Source organism: Rhinoderma darwinii, chromosome 2, assembly GCF_050947455.1.
Source record: "Rhinoderma darwinii isolate aRhiDar2 chromosome 2, aRhiDar2.hap1, whole genome shotgun sequence".
NCBI lineage: Eukaryota > Metazoa > Chordata > Amphibia > Anura > Rhinodermatidae > Rhinoderma > Rhinoderma darwinii.
In genome coordinates, this window is record NC_134688.1 from 459,604,248 (window position 1) to 459,628,853 (window position 24,606).

The 24,606-nt window shown below is 44.4% G+C and overlaps 1 protein-coding gene across 1 annotated transcript in view; it reads right to left on the reverse strand.

The window, feature by feature from the left end:
- Positions 1 to 662: 662 nt before the first annotated feature.
- LOC142741909 (trifunctional purine biosynthetic protein adenosine-3-like) overlaps positions 663 to 24,606 on the reverse strand; it is a 71,710-nt gene continuing 47,766 nt past the window's right edge. Inside the window, exons 10-16 of the mRNA XM_075851231.1 lie at positions 22,957 to 23,143; positions 17,359 to 17,435; positions 16,525 to 16,643; positions 14,595 to 14,793; positions 13,013 to 13,267; positions 1,500 to 1,652; positions 663 to 897 (exon numbers count right to left, since the gene is read on the reverse strand). Of these exons, the coding sequence (XP_075707346.1) occupies positions 689 to 897; positions 1,500 to 1,652; positions 13,013 to 13,267; positions 14,595 to 14,793; positions 16,525 to 16,643; positions 17,359 to 17,435; positions 22,957 to 23,143 (1,199 nt within the window). The 3' untranslated portion in view covers positions 663 to 688. The remainder of the gene's footprint in view (positions 898 to 1,499; positions 1,653 to 13,012; positions 13,268 to 14,594; positions 14,794 to 16,524; positions 16,644 to 17,358; positions 17,436 to 22,956; positions 23,144 to 24,606) is intronic.

A 24,606-nucleotide genomic window follows, 5' to 3' on the forward strand; every position in this document is an offset into this window, starting at 1 on the left:
ACAGAATTTTGCGGTGGATTCTGCCACAAAATTCCTCCGTGTGAGCATACTCTTACACTCCAATGGGTTGAAGTAAAAAGAGGAAGAGATAAGATGTATGGCAAATGCAGGATCATTAAAGGGAGTTTGTAAGCGTGCCCATGGTGGAGATGGCAAAATGCCCCCCAACTGCCTGTTTTACAGACTTAACTGGTATCCCTGGATGGGATAGAGAAGGGGTTAATGGAATTGGTCTATGAAAACGTACCTATAATTTCATTTTATTTACTCTATATAGAGCCAAAATTCTTTATAGGGGTCAGATCCTTGTTTTTTTTTTTGTTTATGTAGAGCCTCACATTCCCTGCTTTTCTTCACCCAGTCAATGAGTTACATGATAAATTCCTGGCTACCTGCAGCCACCACTAGGAGGGGCTCACTGCATAGGGATTTATACAGCTTCTGTTGTATGACAAATCCATATGCAGTGAGCTCCCTCTAGTGGCGGCACAAATAAATTTATCATTGAAGGCTTTGTTTACATCTGCGTTCGAGTCTCTGGGGAATAGTGTTAACCACATATAAACGGAAATTACAATGTAGATCTGAACAGAGCCTAACTACACTTTGCATGAACGGCTCAGAGGAATTTTTCAGGTACTAGGACCCCCTAAGTGTGCCTCTAGAAATCTTTAAAAGTGAAGAAAAACTAGCCTTCGTGATGACGAAGTATTGATCCAATCAACCATGCCTCCTGGTCATACTGTATCTCTGCCAGGATCCTCTGGGCCACATTCTTCTGAGCTATCAGCACAGCTCCAATACCACAGTTGAAGTTATAGACCAATTCCTGCTCAGAAAGTTCTCCTTCCTTGTACAACCAAGAGAAAATCGCTGGGATCTTCCAACAGAGAGCGTCTGAGATTCCCCATGTAGAGAATGAAAATGTAAGAACAAGGTTAATGAGAGATGGCTCCCAACCTCAACACGGAGTTAGTAGAGCATTGGAAATGGTTATCTTTACAAGAAACACAACAACCTCTATTTGTTAGAAGGGTCCCTACACTAAGATCACCACTAATCTGCATGAGAACCTGGAAGCAAGTCTTCAATTCTCCTGCAGCACACCCACAGGGGAAATTAAGCATTACATGGTGCCCATTGAAATCGATGGGCTGTCTGTGTCATGTATGGACATATTCTTCCTCCACAGCTTCTTTTTTTACCAGTCTCTGCTCTGGCTAATGGATGGAGCCCCAGAATGAGGTACTGCCTTCTATTGACTCATGGCTCATAGCACTCAATCATATCACATATATTGCAAACTTGCCAAGGAAAACAATGACTGGAATGATTACTATGGGCGCCATATTTGTTTCTTTTCCACCAAGTAAAGTTTAGTGATGAGGTGACATACTGATACAAGCTACAGCTTTACTCTCAGCGAGAAAGGCTCTATAGGATATCCATATAGTTTATTCATAACCCAATGCCATATAAACATTACTAGCGTATCTTACCTATAATAATCCCCATGTGCTCAGGTAAGTAGTGGAGGATACTTCCCACAAGTCCACCCTCCGTTATGGGAACACAGAGTCGGATGTTACCGGATTGTAGAGCATGAAGAACTGGTAAGCGAAATACCATGGTGGAGTTCATTACCATTTCACCTACAAACAGATATAGATGGATTAAAGGAGCTTGCCTGAGGAAATGTTACCACAATGTGTGGCCAAAATACCAAGTTTTGTACCAATTATTATACCTCAGGGAAACCTTCCATTGTGGCTTTAGGCCTTGTTCACACAGCGTTTATTTGACGCACGTAATTCGCCTAGTCAATTGGAGTCCTAATTACACGGCCAAAAAACGTGCTGAAAACTTGTCCAAAAACGTGGCAAAAATGGCTGTACTTAAAAAAGTGTTTTTGACGTGTTTACACGTTGTTGTTTTTTTAGAGCCGTGTGAACAAGGCCTTATAGCAAGAGCCCTTACCACCAGAGGAGCCCCGGCTAGAGCTCTTTGCTCTTATGTAGACATAAACGAGGCGTATTATGCCTCGTTTTACGTCTGAAAATAGGGCTACAATACGTCGGCAAACATCTGCCCATTCATTTGAATGGGTTTGCCGACGTACTGTGCAGACAACCTGTCATTTACGCGGCGTCGTTTGACAGCTGTCAAACGACGACTCGTAAAAATACAGCCTCGTCAAAAGAAGTGCAGGACACTTCTATACATTATATACAGGACACTTCTATACATTATATGCGGGACACTTCTATACATTATATGCGGGACACTTCTATACATTATATGCGGGACACTTCTATACATTATATGCGGGACACTTATATACATTATTTTTTTTTTAAATTCTTTATTTTTGTTGACCCATGGGGTCCATTTTATAACATAAAGGGAACATACAACAAGGTAATGTACATTTAGAATACATAATCCAAAGGCAAATGTACAGAAAAAACAATAAGTACATTGTTATATAATGGCATACTGAATGAAAAAGAGGGAATAACGACAAGGGAACACGAATCTCTAAAGTGTGGATGGAGCCAAGCTCCCAGACAAGAGAATGAAGAAAGAAGGGGAGAGCGGAAAGAAGAAGGAGAGGGGGGGGGACCCTCCACAGCATCCCACAGACCAGGGTGTTATTGCCGCCGATTAAAAGGATGCGGTTCTCAGATGATGTCTTTATAGGAGTTCGAATCCTGAAAAACCATCCATTGGGCCCAAGTTTGGCAGAACCTGGAGCTTGAGTCGTGGATAACGGATGTCAAGTCCTCCATATTCATGATGTCGTTAACCTGTGAAACCCAGAGGGATAGTGTTGGGGGAGATGGATCCTTCCATCTTAGTGGATGCAATGACGAGCTGTCATCACTAGAAAGTGAAGCAGGGAACGCTTATACTTGTTCGCTGGAATGTGGCAATGATGAAGAAGGAAAAGGGCCGCATCCATAGTTACATTTGTATTTGTAACTTCCATTATCACCCTCTTTACACCTTCCCAAAATGGGGTAAGGAGAGGACATGACCAGAAGGTGTGAAGGAGGGTACCACTGTCTTGCCCACATCTCCAGCACATAGGGGACACTGTGGGGAAGATGTTATGTAGGCGTGCTGGGGTCCTATACCAACGTGAGAGTAGTTTGAAGCTTGCCTCTTGGTATCTTGAGCAGATGGAGGTTTTTTGAGCCATAAGGAATATGTGCTGCCCTTGTGCGGGGGAGAAGGATATCCCCAGGTCCTCTTCCCATTTTGACATGTATGTAGGAGTGGGCATATCTGGGGGGTCCATGAGAATTCTGTAAATAGCGGACAATGTATGTCTAATCAGGTCAGAGCCTGTGCAGAGGGTCTCTAGTGGAGTTTTTTCCTCCTGGTAGGACCTAGGGGCTGGGATAGACGTCAAAAAGTGTCGCAGCTGCAACGAACGCCATTGTCCCAACGGAGGGAGATCAGCAATCTGGGCCAGGTCTGCAACAGAAAGCCATTCACCATCCTTTAAGAACCGATCTGCACGATACCATCCCAAGGATTGCCATATACGGAAAATTGGGTCCGTCAAGCCAGTGGGAAAGGATGGATTGCCCAGTATCGGAAACATAGAGGAAGGGACTGGCAAGCAAGATGCCCTTACCAAGGGGAGAGAACAGCATACTAGTGTTGGGCCTATAGTAGGGTGATGATGGAGATGTCTGAGTTGGCTACGGTGCAGCCATGGAAGGGCCGATATTGGAATAGAGTAAAAACTCTGCTCCAAAGACACCCAAGACTTAACGGTCGCATGTCTGCACCAATCAACTACCCGAGCAAGATGAGATGCAATGTAGTAAGTGCGGACATCAGGTAATGATAGACCCCCGATGCCCTAGATCGGCATAATAACGTGCGGGACAGACGTGGAGTCTTACCATTCCATACAAACTTAATCTGAAGAGAATTGACCGTTTTAAAGAACTGTGTTGGGATGGCTATGGGAAGGGTTTGAAATAAATATAGTAGCCTAGGGAGAGCATTCATTTTGAAGATGTTACAACGGCCCAACCAAGTAAAGGTACCTTTGGCCCATCTGGCACAATCTGCCTTAAGCTCAGCAAGGAGTGGAGGAAAATTTAGTTGGAAGAGATCTCTCAGATCTGCTGTTAAGCGAACCCCAAGGTATTTCAACGCTGTTGGGTTCCATTTAAAACTGAAAGATTGTTTTAAGGTTGTGGAAAGATGAGGTGAAAGAGAGATGTTCAGGACCTCGGACTTAGAGAAATTAATTTTAAAGGTGGATAAACTTGAAAACCGTTGGAATTCCCGCATGAGATTAGGAAGGGAGACAGTTGGATTGGTCAGGAAAAATAGCAGATCGTCTGCATAGGCCGCCACCTTGTTAGTTGAGGTATTCGTTTCTAGTCCCTTCACATCCGTGTTTGCACGTATATGGCGTAAAAGGGGTTCTAGTGTCAATATAAATATCAAGGGTGAGAGGGGGCAACCCTGTCTGGTGCCGTTGTGTATAGCAAATTCGTCTGAGAGAAGGCCATTTACTCGAACTTGGGCGGATGGGCATGAATATAGCGACATTATCCATCCCAGCATATGTGATCCAAGGCCCAGACGTGAGAGGGTTTCTTCCATAAAGGTCCAGTTAACTCTATCAAACGCTTTTTCCGCATCTGTAGATAAAAGCATAAGAGGTATATTGGAGATTTTGGCCTTGTGGATCAGATTGATGGCTCTAGTTGTGTTGTCTCGTGCCTCTCTACCTGCCATGAACCCTGCTTGGTCCGTATGTACGATTCCTCCAATCAGTGGAGCGAGACGATCCGCTAGAATTTTAGCAAACAATTTGATATCTGTATTGAGGAGGGATATGGGTCTGTAGCTGGCACATTGTGTAGGGTCTTTACCAGGTTTGGGGATCACCGCGATATGCGCCCTGAGGGCGTCAGGAGGGATGGGGGAGGAGGCCGAGTATGAATTAAAGGAGGCTAGAAAATGTGGGCCTAGGGACGTCAGAAACTTTTTATAATATTGAATTATAAATCCGTCTGGGCCAGGTGCCTTTCCTGTTCTGGAGTGTTTTAAAGCGTATGAGAGTTCTTGTGTGGTAAGTGGTTCTTCCAGGCTAGTAATGTGATCTTCCGATAGGGCAGGTAGACCAGAATCCGCAATATATTTAGAAATTTTAGACCTGAATTCACTGGATGTCACAGACGGATTGGTAGAGTCAGTATTATATAGGGCAGCGTAGAAATCCCGGAATGCGGAAGCTATGTCCAACGGCAAACGATGCCGCGTTTGTGAGGGGGATACTATGGAGGGTATGTAATTCTGGGTTTGTTGGGTCCGCAAGGCTCTAGCCAGAGACCTACTACTTTTGTTGCCATATTCGTAGTAATGACGCTTACATCTAGAAAGCGTAGCCTTGGCTCGAGCCATCAATATGGTTCGCAGTTCCTCTCTTTTACGGAGGAGGGCAATCCTACACTCCGGGTCATGGGAACGTTTATGTGAGATCTCAAGTACTTCAATTTCAGACAGCAAGCGGACCGTGGCCACCGCCCTTTCTTTTTTCCAACGTGCACCATGTTTAATAAATATACCCCTGATCACGCATTTATGCGCCTCCCAGATAATGCGAGGGTTAATGGTCTCTGTGGCATTAGTTGCGAAGTAGTCAGCTATATTACGTTGGATATCAGCAGTAACCACTGAATCCGAGAGAAGCGTTGGGTTCAGTTTCCACTGAGATTGGTGGTACAGAGAGGAATGTAGAGAGAGGGTCAAGGTGACTAATGCATGGTCTGAAAAGGAAATCGAGTCAATGTCGGCCGCGCGTATAGAATGTAGCGAGTGATGTTTGACGAAAAAAAGATCAATTCTGGAATATTTGTCGTGTACTGCGGAGTAAAAGGAAAAGTCCCTATCTGCTGGGTGTAGGAGACGCCATGTGTCCACTAATTGGTGTTCGTGAAATGATTTCATAATGCGGCGCAGATGTGCCCTCGAGAATGAAGAAGAACCTACGGACGTGTCTAGTGTGGGATCCAACGCAACATTGAAATCCCCTCCCAGGACAATGGCACCCTCCCCAAACTCCTCCAGGGCATTCAGAAAGCCAACAAGGGCTGTGCATTGACCAGAGTTGGGTAGGTAAAAAGAGGCAAAAGTGTATACTTGAGAGTCAATAACTCCTTTGATCAAGAGCATTCGTCCCACTTCATCACTGCGAGACCCCCTGAACTCCCAAGGAAGAGATCTAGAGATCAAAATGCTTGTCCCCCTGGATTTCGTGTCCGGAGAAAGACTATGATATGCATTGGGGAACCATGCGTTAGAGAGTTTAAAAGGTTTTTGCTGACATAGGTGCGTCTCTTGGAGGAACGCCACCTGTATATTTTTGCCTTTCAGCAAATTGAAAAGTATGGATCGTTTTCCAGGGCTGTGTAACCCCTTGACATTTATTGAGCCAATAGTCAGGTCCGTTTGTGTATGCTGCGACATATCTGTCCTGGGCTGCGGTGGAGGGGGAGGGGAAAGCAAAGTAAAGGGCAAGAGGAGGACAGATAAAGATAGGAGAGAAAGACAATAAGACGATACACAAGAAAGAGGCCCGCAGGCCGACTCCTATACGGTGTAAAAACCTGTAAAGGAAGGTTGTTAAGTTTGTGGGGACCTGGAAAACCACGGGGGGGGGGGGCCCGCACCGCACCGCACCGCACCGCACCGCATACATAATCATCAAACAGTAAACCATTTCTTCCATCGCCTACCATTGGGGAGGCGACGGAGGCACAATCAATGATAGAACCGACGTGTATCTCTCAGCTACTACTAGCCAAGGGAGGTTAACCCAAAACCTGTGCTAATAGCCATGACCTCTGATGAACAACCTATAGCGACGCCACACCCTTCTATTTAATATATATAACCAGCAAAAGGGTGTGGGTGGGGGAGGTACCAGTAGGCTAAATGCCTCCAGCGCTGCAGGTGATAGCTCACCCTCTAAACAACTTCGGACCCACACACCACATGTGGCGGTCTATAATTGACTTTTAAACTAATACGGTATAAGCAGCACGTATTTCCTGAGGGCTAAGTGAAGGCCCCTTGCGGCCATTCTATCTATACACGAAACCTGAGTATCCTATGAAAAAACTGGGCAAAACACTTAGTTGCAAAAGAGCCCTGCTAGATAACCATCAAAACATTATGTGAGCAAAATAACATTTGACGACCTTAAGTTCCTCGAGCAGCAATGCTGCCGGCGGCCTAGCAAAACATTGACAAATAAAAGGATATTAGCAGGAAAGTCCTCTTTAAGCCTCAGGCGGGACCCGGCGGGAGAGGTCGATTAACGGCAAATGTGGTGCACCCGGGATGGATCTGCTTCGTATGGGCTGGTTAGTCCTGTTGAGGCAACGACGTTGAGGTTGTTCAATTCTGTCCAGGGCTAGCCAATCCGGGACTGGGAACGGCTCGATCTGAAGAAATCGAAATAGGCCCTCAAGATCCGAGGAGTGGCGCAGGAGATAGAAGCCAGAGTTGTTCTTCACGACAACATGGAACGGGTGTCCCCATCTATAAGTGGCGCCTGCGGACTTGATTTTTTCAAGCAGAGGATGTAGGAGCCGTCTCATATAGAGTGTCCGTGGGGAGACATCAGGGTATATAGTAACCGTACTTCCTTCAACTGAGACCGGTCCATGTGACCATGCCCCCTGGATAATTGCATCTTTGTCGGTATAATAGTGAAGGCAACTTAACACATCGCGAGGAGAGGACAAGTCGAGCGGGCCTGGGCGCGAAACTCTGTGAATTCGATCTAGGAGAAAAGTCGCTTCTGATGGTCGGTTAGTGAGCTTGTTGAATATAATAGATACTCTAGACACCAGCTCATCTCGTGGGCCGAGGTCTGGAAGGCCCTTCAGACGTACATTGTTTCTGCGTCCTCTATTCTCCTGATCATCTAATTGAAGCGCCAAGGATTGTAAATGTGTTCTAGTATCCGTGGCAGCTTTTTCCAACGCAGTTACTCTAGAGTCAATGGCCGACACAGTATTCTCAGATGTAAGCGCCCTAGAGTCTAGTCTGACCACATCCTGACGCAGGTCAGCTATGTCTTGCTGATGTGCCTGCTCAACCCTGGACACCAAAGAGTCAAGATCCTGTCGGGTGGGGAGGGCTTGTATCATCTCCCTCAGTAGTTGTAGGTCAGCATGTAAGCCCGATGGCCCAGCCTGAACTTCAGGGCCATATGTGTGTGGTATAATGGCGGGCAAATCTCTCACTGATGACATGTTGAGGGGAGAGACAAGGCTTACCGCATCCTGAGTGCTGCAGCAGGGAGGACTCGTATCAGCAGTCGCGGCCGCTTGTGCTGACTGCAACAGGGGAGCAGGAGGAGAAGGAGCCAGAGTGTCTGAGGCCGGATGTGGCGGCAATGCGTCCGCCATTGCTGCTCGTTCGTCCGCGGCCGATTGTGAGGAGGAAAGAAAGCGCTCCATGCTCTTGCAACGGCCAGAGGAGCGAGGTAAGGACCGGGAAGTTCCAGGGCAGGTTCCCCTTCGTTTTCCTGGCATCGCCTGCCGGTTTCACCCGGGAAAGATGGCTGGTATTCAGCTGCTAGTGCGGAGCTCCCCCAAAACGCGTGCTCACGGCTCCATAGCTAAGCCACGCCCCCTCACTTATATACATTATATGCGGGACACTTCTATACATTATATGCGGGACACTTCTATACATTATATGCGGGACACTTCTATACATTATATGCGGGACACTTATATACATTTTATGCGGGACACTTATATACATTATATGCGGGACACTTATATACATTATATGCGGGACACTTATATACATTATATGCGGGACACTTATATACATTATATGCGGGACACTTATATACATTATATGCGGGACACTTATATACATTATATGCGGTACACTTATATACATTATGTGCGGGACACTTATATACATTATGTGTGGGACACTTATATACATTATGTGCGGGACACTTATATACATTATATGCGGGACACTTCTATACATTATATGCGGGACACTTATATACATTACATGCGGGACACTTATATACATTATATGCGGGACACTTATATACATTACATGCGGGACACTTATATACATTACATGCGGGACACTTATATACATTATATGCGGGACACTTATATACATTACATGCGGGACACTTCTATACATTATATGCAGGACACTTCTATACATTATATGCGGGACACTTCTATACATTATATGCGGGACACTTCTATACATTATATGCGGGACACTTCTATACATTATATGCAGGACACTTACTTATATACATTATATGCGGGACACTTATATACATTACATGCGGGACACTTATATACATTACATGCGGGACACTTATATACATTATATGCAGGACACTTACTTATATACATTATATGCGGGACACTTCTATACATTATATGCGGGACACTTCTATACATTATATGCGGGACACTTCTATACATTATATGCGGGACACTTACTTATATACATTATATGCGGGACACTTACTTATATACATTATATGCAGGACACTTATATACATTATATGCAGGACACTTATATACATTATATGCGGGACACTTCTATACATTATATGCGGGACACTTATATACATTATATGCGGGACACTTATATACATTATATGCGGGACACTTCGGGTATGTGCACACACACTAATTACGTCCGTAATTGACGGACGTATTTCGGCCGCAAGTACCGGACCGAACACAGTGCAGGGAGCCGGGCTCCTAGCATCATAGTTATGTACGACGCTAGGAGTCCCTGCCTCTCCGTGGATCTACTGTCCCGTACTGAAAACATGATTACAGTACGGGACAGTTGTCCTGCAGAGAGGCAGGGACTCCTAGCATCGTACATAACTATGATGCTAGGAGCCCGGCTCCCTGCACTGAGTTCGGTCCGGGACTTGCGGCCGAAATACGTCCGTCAATTACGGACGTAATTAGTGTGTGTGCACATACCCTTATATACATTATATGCAGGACACTTCTTTCAAACGTAATTTGAGCCGTTCTTCATTGAACTCAATGAAGCACAGCTAAAAATTTACGGCTGTCAGAGAAGCCTCGCAAATTGCGAGGAGGAGGAATTACGGCTGAAACGAGGCATCTGTTTTCTCCTGAAAACAGTCTGTCTTTTCAGACGTAAAAGCCTCTCACCGTGTGCACATACCCTTATGGGATCAAGTGAAGATTATGTTCCCCTAGGACAAAACTTATGATACAAATATTGTTAAAACAAATAAAGTATGTGTCCCCCATCAATATTTTTTGTGATAATAATATTTTTTTTTTATAAACATAATTATAAAGCTCTTCTATCAGGAACAACTTCCATATACCCAATAGCTGGCGTTGTTGGCGTGTCCACAATCCCAAAGAGCCATATTTTGTGATCCAGGGTATGATGGCGGTGGTATTTTATGACTAAAACAAGACTCGTCAACTTAAACATAATGACCACCGAGCAAAACTGGGTTAGTACGAAAATAGATACTACATACTTCACGATAAAAATTAAAAAAGTCAACTTTTTGGATGCTCCAGTCAGCTGTGCTGCTTGTTTTTCAGAGGTTTCCAAACACCAGAGGTAAATAATGATAGGGGCCCCCAGAGCAGTTTGCTTGGGGGACACATGGTAGCACAGTCCCATTATTCATTTTTTATTAATGTTTTATTTTGGTACTTGGTTTGTTCCTTCTCTCTTTCCCCCCTCCTTTTTTATGCCCACAGTGGTTCTTACCTTATGAGGTCAATCTCAGGTCAGCTGTATGGAACATACCAGCAGGTTCTGGAATTTTCTGTTTCAATATTGATCCCGCTCATTTAACTCGTTAAATGCTGCGGTCAATAGCGACCGCAGCATTTAAATCGTTAGAAAGAGGGGGGCGACCCCCTCAAACAGCTCATCGCGCTCCCCGCAACACAATCGCGGGGGAGCGATGGTTGCTATGGCTGCTTGGGGGCTTAATGAAGGCCCCCAGGTCCGATATCTTTGTGCACATATTAAGCCTCCGGCAGGGCTTAATATGTGCCTGTCAGAATCACGATATACTGCAATACATTAGTATACATCCCCCTGAGGAAGCACTACGTGGCGAAACGCGCGTCAGGGTTTATGCAGCGGAGCGGACATCACTCCTTTACACTCACCTGATTCTTTCCATGGGTAAGTCTGTGACTTAGCAGCCTTGCTTTGAGCATACTATTGTCTGTCATGACATATACTACACCTTTGTTCCTTGATATACTTGTTACCTATTAAGACATTGTTCTCCCTTTCCTTTTCTTACAATTTAAGGATGGTGTACTATGGTTTTGATAACTGATAATTAAAGAACTGCTGAAATAGTCGTAGCGTTACTCTTGTATGACAGGTAGCAATAACATTTGATGCAGTCTCCGCTTTTCTATACTAGAGTCTCTTTATGTTATTTTAAATTGTGTACAGTGTTTTGTGTAATAAAGATTTATACTTTTATATATATATATTGGCGTTAAAGGCTCTTTTCTGTCTCTTTGTGGTATATGTAGTATCATAGAGCTGCCTATATGATATGGGGGGACGGTTGTGATATAGACAGTCCCCAGCCCCTGTTACTACTCTGTTTGGAGTCTATATATCGAATACATTAGTATTGCAGTATATCGTGCAAGCGATCTAACGATCGCTGGTTGAAGTCCCCTAGGGGGACTAATAAAAAAAGTAAAAATGAGTTAAATAAAGTTTAATTTTTTTGTGTCAAAAAAATAAAAAATATTAAAAGTAAAAAAAAAAACCCTTTTCCCATTTTCCCCCTACAGCATAGTAAAAAAATAAATAAATAAACATAATTGGTATCGACGCATCCGTAAAAGTCAGAACTATTACAATATATCATTATTTAATCCGCACGGTGAACGCCGTAAAATAAAAAATTGTAAATGCCAGAATCGCTATTTTTTGGTCACCTAATCTCCCACAAAAAAATTAAATAATAAGTGATCAAAAGTTATGGCGCTCGGAATTTGGCGACACAAAATAAATTTTCTTTTTTGCACTTTGGTTTTTACTTGTAAAAGTAGTAAAATATAGAAAAAACTATATATATATTTGTATATTTGATATCGCCGTAATCATATTGACCCGCAGAATAAAGTTAACACGTTATTTTAATTGCACATTGAATTCCGTAAAAACGGCGCGCAAAAAACCATGGAGGGATCACTGTTTTTTTCATTTTCTACCCCACAAATAATTGTTTTCCCGTTTCCTAGTACATTATACGGTGCTACAAAAACTACAACTCGTCCCGCAAAAATCAAGCCCTCATAGGACTATATCGATGGAAAAATAAAAACGTTATGGCTTTTGGAAGGTGGGGAGGAAAAAACGAAAATGAAAATCTGAAAAAGGGCTGCGGCGGGAAGGGGTTAAATAGTCAAGCGCTCAACTGTTCAGGTGCCAGTTTTCCCGGACCTTCAGGACAAGCGCCCGCCCGCCCTGTTTTAATAAAGTTTGATCTTGTCGCAATGTTTTTTAGATGGGGTATAGTCAGCCAGCTAATGCTGGGAGGACTGGGTCATTTATTTATTGATTCTTTTAACAGTTATTGGTTTATTATATTTATTATTAAATTATTGATATTTATATTTTTAAGGTTACCATTAATAAACATCGCGGCCAATTTTCTTTCTTCAGTACCACCAGCGCATCTGTCCCGTTGCAGTGGACCGAGCACCTGGCCTTGTTGCCCATAGTGACATCTGTGTGGTGGACTCTTGTAGTCAGGTGGTCATTTTTAATATGAACCGGTGTTGCTAGGGTGGAGTGGCCTGTTATGGGTGCAGCTGAGAAAATGGGGCCCATAGCGAAATATACCTTTGTTATCACTACTGCCAAAAGTGGCCCAGGAAATTTTTTGAGAATGTTGACAAGGCAACTATTGAATACATACCCCAAATTGTGACTCCATCGCTCATTGGCAATACTGACGTATAGCGTAAGGAGTGATTTTCCATGAGGTCTGTTAGAAGGGACAAGTTGTTGCTGCTATATGAGCCAGGTGATCGTATTCCTATAACCAGGTCACCGGCTCTCATTTGATCTGGACGCGGTAACCTGTGATCCCTCTCTACTATACCCAGTGCGAATCCCGACAGGTTGTAGCTCCCATCAGTATATAAGCCAAGAGGCTGAGTAAATTCTTTTTCTGAGAAAAGAAAAAAAACAGACCAATAAATTGGCGTAGGAAATAAATAAATAAATAAGTTAGCACAGACGCGTCCATTATTTTCTGTTTCAATCGATTTTTACTTAAAAACTCAAAAAGGGCTCCGCCGACTCAACAAATTTATTATAATTTACGCCAGAAAACGGGCATAAACTATAGCAGATTTTAGTCTGTGGGGCGTAGAAATGTAGAGGCACATGCCGGGCCTCTACCTTGTCCCCTCATATGAATACCCCCTACCCCTTCCAACACATTAAAAGAAAAAGAAAAATATTCCTACTCACCTCACCGCTCCTCTTCTCTTGTCCCCACCGGCTCCCTCTTTATTCCGTGGCTCATTTATGGTACCGATGCGACCAGCACTCAACGTCATCAGTGCTGAGTCATCAATTAGCTATTGACGCTGCCGGCATCAGTACCTTGAATAAGCATAAGGAGAGAGAAGGGGAGAAGAGGAGCGGTGAGGTGAGTATCTATTTATTTTATGTGATGGGGGATGAGGTGCAGTGGTTACGCATGGCTAGCGAAAAGATGTGACACATTTATTAAGGGGGATTTGCTTCTTAATAAATGTGTGCCATGTTGCGCCAGCGAATTTATTATTAAGACTTGCGCATGAAACGTCAGTCTTAATAAGAATCTGCCCTATAAAGTTAAATGATAACGTTTTGTCTGCCTCCAGTCACCACTAGAGGGAGCTTAGAAGCTTGCTGCATACGACTAAGGCCCTGTTCAAAGTTTTTTGTAGGCAGGAAAAATCTGCCTCGGACTTCCTTCAGGCATTTTGAGGCAGATTTTGAACCATTAAAGCTATTGCAAGGACTGCGGGCAAAAAACGCAGCATAAAACGCTCAGAGGTTTTTTCTGCCTCCCATTGATTTCTATAGAAGGTAAGCGGTGGAAACCGCGGCAAGAAAGGACATGCCGCTCTTTTTCCCCACGAGTGACCAAAAGCCGCCCAGGAAATAGATGCCTCTGCCTCCCATTGAGATCAATGGGGGGCAATTTCGTTTTTTGGTGCTGATTCCGACGCTGTTTCCACGTCAAAATCAGTGCCAAATTACTGTGTGAACTGATCCTTAGAGTGATAGGGCAGCAAACTAAATCTTTGCCCCATGTGAAGGAAAACCTACGACACAAGCCTGTGTTCACGGCTTCAAGCTCCGGACATTTTTGAGCCATCTTTGCAAATGACATCACCATTGCTGTATGGACCTCCATGACATATTTGCAAGGACAGAATAATTGTACATCTCCGTTATTATGAAACTCTCAAAATAATTGGGTAAATTCAATATTTGAATACCTAGTAATGAGGCCCCAGTTATTCTACAGCCCAAGGCCAATCCTTCCTCTATAGCGTCAGCCACATCCAATGAGAGTTGTCCACCAGCACAATGTGGCATGAAAAATAGAGTCTGAGCCCCTTGTGCCAAAAGGTCATTCATACATGTGGTCACCAGGCTTTGGGCCGCTGATCTGTGCAGATTACAAGCCAGGGCAACCTAAAATAAAGCAGAACAACAGACAGCAGGTAATGCTAATTTTTTTGTTTTAGTTTCTTGTCCCGTTCAAGATTTCAGCTCTCTGTCAGTGAATGGAAACATTCATTATTTACGTATAGAGGCTGGGAATCTGCCCAGGCCTAGTCCTGCTCACACAGCTAAGGGTTTGTTACAAAGCATCAGTCTAGGCAGATTATCAATCTGATTTTTTCAGAACAATTTATCCACCAATAGCTAACTTTTTTTTTTTACGGACAAAATGGAAAATTATAAAGAATCATAAAGATAAATAATATCTGTCTATAGTGATATGAACACATTAGCAGCAGTTACTGTGATATCTAAAATGATGATAATTAGGGTATGTTCACATGGCCTATTTTTGGCCGTTTTTCGGACTGTAAACACCTGAAAAACGGCCGAAAAATCGGAAGCAGTTTGCCTCCAAACATCTGCCCATTGATTTCAATGGGAAAACGGCGTTCTTTTCCGACGGGCCGGTTTTTTACGCAGCCGTTTTGAAAAGTGGCCGTGTAAAAAAACGGCCGTGAAAAAGAAGGGCAGGTCACTTCTTGGGACATTTTTGGAGCCGTTTTTCATTGACTCTATAGAAAACAGCTCCAAAAACGACCGTAAAAAAAACGCTGCGAAAATCGCGAGTGGCTTAAAAAACGTCTGAAAATCAGGAGCTGTTTTCCCTTGAAAACAGCTCTGTATTTTCAGACGTTTTTAGTCTAGCGTGTGAACATACCCTCACATTCCCAATAATCTGTATAAACTCGTCCAGTTTAAAAAATAATCATGGATGCATCAATTTTTTTAACATACACTGGAAAAAGGTCCCCTATTTTTTATGGACTGTCGAGGAATTTATGGACGGGTGGTAATCCTGGTCCTGGAATCCAGGCCGATAGCTAAGGCAGGACGAATTTAAGATTGTTTCCATTCACTAAAAGCAAGCATAAGTATTGCAAAATGTTGAGCAATTGAAACACAAAGTATATAAGAAAGTGATTAAGAATTATTTGCATAAGAAAACCCATTTAAAGTAGAACTTACCATATGCAACATCTTCTATTATGGGGACCTGAATAGCTGTATATTATTTTAACATATCAAACATAGAGGAGTTAAAGGAAAACTTGAAATGGATGACCAGCAAAAAGGTGGATGGATACAAATAATTAGCACCATCAGAAACCTGAAGACTATTAACAGAAGACTTATTCCCACTATGGGCATTAAAAGAACACTATACATGAAAAATACACAATTGCAATAAAAAACAAGAAATATATGAAGAATTTGTCTGTGTGTCCCAGGAGATCAGACATTTTCCCTCCTCCTTCTTACAATCCTGTACCTGGCTGTGAGACAACTGGCTGCAGAAGGAGCCCTTCCCTACTGCTCTGTCTGCAGTAGGAGACAAATAATATTAAGCCCTGCCCCTTGGCTAAGCAGCCTGCCAACCTAAAATAGAAGAGATATGGAAAAATGGACCCCTGTGTTCTCTACAAGGCTGTTTGTTTCAGGAGTGTACAGAAAATCCTACAAACCGGTAACCACTGGAGGCAAGTTCATTTCCTGTTAACCTTTATCATTCATTTCTAGGTTTACTCTTCCTTTAAAAAGCCGCATTGACAAATTGTGCATAGTTTCTATCTAAAATTAAATCACAACATTTCTCATTACTCTACACACTGCAATGTTATTATATAATCACCCCGTCACCTTTATTTTGTCTCCAATGCTGTTGGATGAGCAGACAAACAATGGATCCTTGAACTGAGCTATGTTTACTTCAAAATATCTAACTTTCCTTCCAAGGGACTGATGAACATTTTCCATCACTAAAAATGAAAAATCAGAATAAAATTAGCGGAGAGTAACACAGCAAAATAATTGTTATCTAATAATACCATATATATCCTAATAAAACCCTCTGGTCGGGAAAGATCTAGTCAGGCACTGCGGTGCCCCTTGCCACTCAACCAAATCACCAATTAAAAAAATCCTTCGCTAGCAATACATGGAGTAAAAGCAATATTTTACTCTTAGGTGCCAGGGTCCAGAGGTGCTGGGAAGGACAATAGGGAGAGCAAAATTGGCAAATGCCCCAGGACTCCCACTACCAGCAAAACTCTGATGCTTTATTAGGGCAATTATTATTTGGGCGTTGTGTTGGCATTAATATTTAGGAACTATTTAGGTTCTATTTGGGCGCTGCTACTTGTGCACTTTATGGACTTTTGCTGTAATTTAAACAAGAACTGTGTAATGCTTCATTTCTCCTGTGGCGGCGCTGCAGGGTAAGTAAACATTAGCTATTGGGTTCTCCCACAGATCACTGCTAATCACTGGAGGTTTCAGCACAATCTGGAAAGCAGGGACTTCAGGGTCTCACTATGTTATAGGTTAACAGGTAACTTTTTCCGCTAGTTCTATTGTCATCATACTGTGTACTGTAGCTAAAAATAATTCAGACTTTTCGATTTTTCTTTTTCTTTTCAGATATTGAGTTTCTATTGTATGTAATGAATCTGACATTACCCATCCCGGAAGTACCTGTGGGTCCACGCTGTGCAGCATCTACAGCGGACTCATTCATCACATGCTTCTCATCAGCACAACGTAATTTATATCTATTTTTCAGGCATAGAGAAAAGAGATAATAACCTCATAAATATATTTCCTTCAACTGATCCCTTTAATGGAAAGATAACAGGTAATAGATTAGAGAACTATTGGACTTTTTTGTAACATGCTATCATTATTACTTCAGATGCCTCAAATCTCCGTTGAAGTTCTAGACAGGTCTTCTGCAGTATCATGTGACCTGTGGAGGATGCTGATTGGCCAAGAGGCCAGGCAGGGATTTCTCAAATCTGCCCAAACACATGGTGGCATCTGCCAGCCATGTAATGTCTATAGCCCACCCATCATAGACATTAGGTTGTCTGCAGGTCCCACCATAATTGCCTGGCTCTACCAATAAATATCTCATATCAATGGTTAGCCTAAAGGGGTTGACCCTGAATCAAAATTGATTACCTATTCACAGACAGGTGATAATTTTCGCATTGTTGTGGGCCCCACCGCTGGGCCCCCCAACATTATATGAATGAGGGTCCCAGACACCCCGATCCCCCTTACTGCACCCCCTGGAGCGAGGAGCAGCTTGAATGGAGCAGCGGTCAACGTGTTTCGGTCATTACCATAGACTTTGAATGCTCCATTTAATGTCCTCCTCACTGCTGTTGAGCAGTGAGGAGGAACAGGGGGTTCAGAACCCCCCATTCTCATGGTCGGTGGGGGACAATTATCACCTATCCTGTGGAATGGGGTAAAATTGTCAATTCTGGGAATACCCCTTTAGGGTATGTTCACACAGGTCGGATACACTGTATAAAAGCACGCAGCGTATCTGACCTAGAACTCGCTGGAAATTCCGAATTATTGCCACAGAAAGCAAAGTAGAAATAATTAAAAAAAAATACTTACCTCACTTGTGTTGCCATAGCAACGCGTACCTGCTCCCCACCTCTGGTCTCCGTGCAACCAGGCCTGCTGTGATGATGCTGCAACCCATGTGACCACTACAGCCTGTGATTGGCTGCAGCAGCCACATGGGATGAAACGTCACCCCAGGAGGCCAGCATCCCTGGGAACGGCCGGTGGAACAAGGAGCCGTCACTATGACAACGCCAGGTAGTCAGTATAGACTTTTTATTTAAGGGTATGTTCACACGGCTTATTTACGGACGTAATTCGGGCGTTTTCCGCCTCGATTTACGTCTGAAAATGCGGCTCGATAGCGTCGACAAACATCTGCCAATTCATTTGAATGGGTCTTACGATGTTCTGTTCCGACGGTCATTTTTTTACACCCCGCTGTCAAAAGGCGGGGCGTAAATAGACGCCCGCGTCAAAGAAGTGCCTGTCACTTCTTTAGACGTTAAATCAGGGGCGTAGCTAGGGGGGGGCAGGCGGGGCACTTGCCCCGGGCGCAGTCCAGAGGGGGGCGCCAGCGCCCCCTCCTCCTGCACTATAATTGTACCTGTGTCGCAAGGACACAGGTACAATTAGAAGCAATGAATGACCGGGCACGTTCCGTGCCCGGCCATTCAGCGCCTCTCCACGAATGAAGCGACTGGTACCTTTTGTACCAGTGACGCTTCCGTCGATGAAAGGCGCTGACTGACTGACAGGGAAAGTCATCCTGCCCAGCCAATCAGCGCCTTTCATAGACGCCGCGTTCAACCCCCTGGAGACCAGCGCAGAAGAGAGCAGGTCTCCATGGCTGCCGGACGGCGTGGGAGCGGGAATAAGGTGAGTTTGAAATGTGTTTTATTTTTTTTAATTTGTAATAGAAGTGTGCGGCTGTATCTGCGGGGGGACTTTGTCTACTCGCGGGGGGCTTTACGGGGGGGGGGGTGTCTATCTACAGGGCTGGGCTATATACAGGGCTGGGCTATATACAGGGGGACTATATCTACAGGGGGACTATATCTACAGGGCTGGGCTATATACAGGGGGACTATATCTGCTGGGCTATATACAGGGGGACTATATCTACAGGGGGACTATATCTACAGGGCTGGGCTATATACAGGGGGACTATATCTACAGGGGAGCTATATACTGGAGTGGGCTGTCTATAGAGCACCATATACAGGGGTGGGATATATACAGGGGGACTATATCTACAGGGGGGGCTATATACTGGAGTGGGCTGTCTATAGAGCACCATATACAGGGGTGGGCTATATAGTATATAGCCCCCTGTAGATATAGCCCACCCCTGTATATGGTGCTCCATAGATAGCCCACCCCAGTATATAGCCCCCCTGTAGATATAGTCGCCCTGTAGATATAGCCCAGCCCTGTAGATATAGCCCCCTGTAGATATAGCCCCCTGTAGATATATTCCCCCTGTAGATATATTCCACCTGTAGATATATTCCCCCTGTAGATATATTCCCCCTGTATATAGCCCACCCCTGTATATAGCCCCCCTATGTATAGCCCACCACTGTAGATATAGCCCCCCTGTGTATAGCCCACCCCTGTATATAGCCCCCCTCTGTAGATATAGCCCCCCTGTGTATAGCCCACCACTGTATATAGCCCCCCTGTGTATAGCCCACCACTGTAGATATAGCCCCCTTGTGTATAGCCCACCCCTGTATATAGCCCCCCTCTGTAGATATAGCCCCCCTGTGTATAGCCCACCCCTGTATATAGCCCCCCTGTGTATAGCCCACCCCTGTAGATATAGCCCCCCTGTGTATATCCCAGCCCTGTGTATAGCCCACCCCTGTAGATATGGCCCCCCTGTAGATATAGCCCACCCCTGTATATAGTATCCCACAAATAGCTCCCCCTATAGTGCTCCACAGAAAGCCCACCCCTGTATATAGCCCACTTGTACATATAGTCCACCCCTGTATATAGTGCTCCACAGATAGCCCACCCTTGTATATACAGGGGTGGGCTATCTGTGGAGCACTATATACAGGGGTGGACTATCTAGTGGAGCACTATATACAGGGGTGGACTATATGTACAAGGGGGGGCTATATACAGGGGTGGGCTATCTGTGAAACACTATATACAGGGGTGGACTATATGTGGAGCACTATATACAGGGGTGGGTTATATCTACAGGGGGGCTACATACATGGTTGGGCTATCTGTAGAGCTCTATATACAGGGGTGGGCTATATCTACAGGGGGCTATATACAGGGGTGGGCTATCTGTAGAGCACTATAGGGGGAGTTATTTGTGGGACACTATATACAGGGGTGGTCTATATGGGGGCACTATCTACAGGGGCTCTATGGCAGGCACTATCTACAGGGGGCACAGTGTGTGTGTGGGACACGGTGTATGGTGCTATTATAATTAGAGGTGCAGTGTATGTCACTATTTTATTTAGGGGCGTAGTGTGTGGTATAATGATAACTTTATCCTTATTTATAGGTGCAGAAATGTTGGAAAAGTGAGAAGCTGAAGACATGTGAGCAGCAAACTGCAGAAATGGACCGGGAGAAGTCATCATAGAGGTCTGGACCAAATGGAGAAAAAGAACTAGAATCTGAGACGTCACCGGTGAGTCACTTAATGTAAATGTTTATTCTGCCTCTAATCAGTAATGTAGTCACTGTATGATCTGCAGCGAGATGATTATGATAGGATTTATTTTTTGTGAAACGGCATCTCCCAGCATATCCTTATCATTGTTTGGGCTATGCTTGGAGCTGTAGTTTTACGCCGTACAAACCTATACGGCAGGGGTTGCACAGCTGTATTTGTTCTGGGGCTATATATATGTATCGAGCTTGGTTCTGGTGTTGTGTATAGGACCATATTGCTTGTAAAATGTACAAATAATTTTATGCTCGCGTTACATAAAAAGAAATGACACGTCGATTGGTAGAGAAAACAAACACGGCGAGGGGGAAGGAGATGTCGGGAAAGAGGTTGGGGGAGGGGCGCCAAACTGAATCTTTGCCCCGGGTGCTGGAGAACCTAGCTACGCCTCTGGTTAAATGGACCCGTTTTCCATTGACTCCATGGAAAAACAGCTCCATTTACGTCCGTAATTGACGCAGCGAAAAAGCGTCTCAACATGCCATTACGCCTGAAATTTCAGCCATAATGGACGCTGCCGTGTGAACATACCCTAAACTTGAACAGGAAAAGTGGTGGATTCTTTCAGATTTGCAAGTTTTGTTGTGGATTCGCAGCTTTTCCATCGCAAAAATCACAACATTTTCCATCTAACGCGGCTTTTACCTCCACAATGAACTGAATGTGGAAAAAAAGCAACAAAATGCAACAATCAAAACTTTGTACCGCAGGTCAATTTATGCACGTTTTCTCATCTGATTTGTTCAAATCTCACCCACTTTGCTGCTACTGTATAACATGCTGTGGATTATCTACAATGAAATCCGTTGCGGAAAATCCACTGATAATACGCCCCGTGTGAGCATACCCTTAAACTGACCACACACCTAAGATTAGGATCAGCAACAATGTGGCCGGTCAATCGTACGTCGGATCATTCACTGACCATCAACATGCTAGACTAAACTGGCAGATCAAGTGTAATACAACAGAAAGTTCCACAATTGGCTGATCATGCCATACATGGCTAGTTTAACCCAACAACGGACATAAAAATCCAACATCACAGATTAACTTTTGCCTTCGACCATTTCGAACGATCGTTCTCATATAATTTGTTGTTGTTTGTGTGACCGCTTTCTCTCTCAATCCCCCCATAAACATGCCCCCTCTCAGGGGATCAAAAGATTGGGCCTGTTGAAATCCAACATGCCTGATCCTTCTTTCTGTCAATGGCGGACATTGGGGGACTGCCGGGTTGCCTCCAAACGAATTAGACTGTTGGCCGATCCCTTTGAAATTGGTGAGTTCGGTCACTAACGATCTAATATGTATGGCCAGCTTAACACTGCCCAACCTACATGACCAACTCAGCTGGTTGAGGTGGTGTGCAACTCCTTGAAAGTCGATGCTGAGCTATGTACACTGTACACTTGGTATACACTAGTTTTAAGGAACACCAGGAAAAATCCAGCGTCGGACTAGGGTTTCGTGGGCCCACCAGAGGGTATGATTCTGAGGGCCCACACACCAGCTCTACAGAATATGTGCACATCCACTTGTTGCTATCATTGTACACACAGGACATATCATAATTAAGGTCTATATGGTTATTTGTAAATCATCCCATAAGAAATAGACCCTAGTGACAAGTGCTTGGTATTCAAGTCAACTCCAAATGGGATTGTCTTTTGCTGGACCTTTTGGGATACATTATTAGGTCAGTGTCTGGACCCACCGGAGGATACTCTGATGGGCCAGTCCAACCCTGGTAAATTCTACTATGTTATAACTAGTACAGGGACTGATGAGGGTGGTACTGATCTCTTTGGTCTTCTTTGAAATAACTAAGTCATACCCCCCTACTCAGGCCCTACAAAGGCATAACACAGTGTATACATATGCCTAGAGCGTACCTTTTAGATGACCCCATTTAGTGCATATGTGTCATTATGGGCCATATCATAACCTTTATTCAATATACATACAATATATCAATAAAAGCAAGCATAAAAAGGAAATCTACACACCTTGCATTACTCTTAGGGGTAACAGACGGACACTCTTTCCGGTAGGCCATTCCAGGAAATGAAACAATTTTGTTGCACATGGTGACTATAGCAGGAGAGTCTGTTACTCCGTAGGGCACAGTTTCATCAGATGCCATCTTGGTATGTCCCACGTCTGGATGTTGCTGCTTGGCTATGGCCTCAGGACCTAAAAATAAAGTTTATTTTTTATCCTTTTTTTGCTACAGCTTTTCCTAACATAAAGTATATAAAGTTTTCTAGGTTCTGGGCCAGATGGAGATTGCCAATAGTCCCTTACCAACCCCCATAGTTCAATACTTGGAAAGGATTAATGCATACCTCTCAACTTTTGAATTCGGAAAAGAGGGCCATTTTTAACCCCGTCCCTAACCACGACCAATATCCCGCATAAACACATCAAATCACGGCCAGATCCTTCTTCAAATAACAAGATCATATTCACACTGCGGATCTCTAGACTTACAAAAAAAAACTATGGATATCACCAATATTATATTTCAGGTTATATCGTCTTTATGTTACTTTTCCTAACTTGGGTATAACATTTGCTCATCACGGCAGCAGCTGCAGGACAAACCAAAAGGCTGAGAAGAATGAAAGTCAAGAGGGAGACCCTGTAGTTGATGACTTTTTAATTGATAGGTAGCAGAGTTACATGATGGGGATTTTTTTTTCCAGTTGTGTAACTCTGCTACCAGTCAATGGAAAAATCATCCACCAGAGCCCCCTTGTAGATTGCTCCACACACAGCCCCCCTGTACAAAGCGCCAGACACAGCCCCCCTTTAGATAGCTCCAGATACAGCCCCCCTATAGATAGCTCCAGACACAGCCCCCCCCTGTAGATAGCTCCACACACAGCCGCCTGTAGATAGCTCCACACACAGTCGCCTGTAGATAGCTCCACACAGAGCTGCCTGTAGATATCACCACACACAGCCCCCCTTTAGATAGCTCCACACACAGCCGCCTGTAGATAGCTCCACACACAGCTCCCTGTAGATAGCTCCACACACAGCCCCCCTGTAGATAGCTCCACACACAGCCCCCCTGTAGATAGCTCCACACACAGCCCCCCTGTAGATAGCTCCACACACAGCCCCCCTGTAGATAGCGCCACACAGAGGCCCCCCTGTAGATAGCTCTGCAAACAGCTGCCTGTAGATAGCTCCACACACAGCCTCCCTGTAGATAGTTACACACACAGCCCCCTGTAGATAGCTCCACACACAGCCGCCTGCAGATAGCTCCACACACAGCCGCCTGTAGATAGCTCCACACACAGCCGCCTGTAGATAGCTCCACACACAGCCCCCCTGTAGATAGCTCCACACACAGCCCCCCTGTAGATAGCTCCACACACAGCCCCCCTGTAGATAGCTACACACAGCCGCCTCTAGATAGCTCCACACACAGCCGTCTGTAGATAGCTACACGCACAGTCCCTCTGCAGATAGCTCCACACACAGCCGCCTGTAGATAGCTCCACACAGAGCACCCTGTAGATAGCTCCATACACAGCCCCCTGTAAATAGCTCCACACACAGCCCCCCCTGTAGATAGCTCCACACACAGCCCCCCTGTAGATAGCTCCACACACAAACCCCCTGTAGATAGCTCCACACACAGA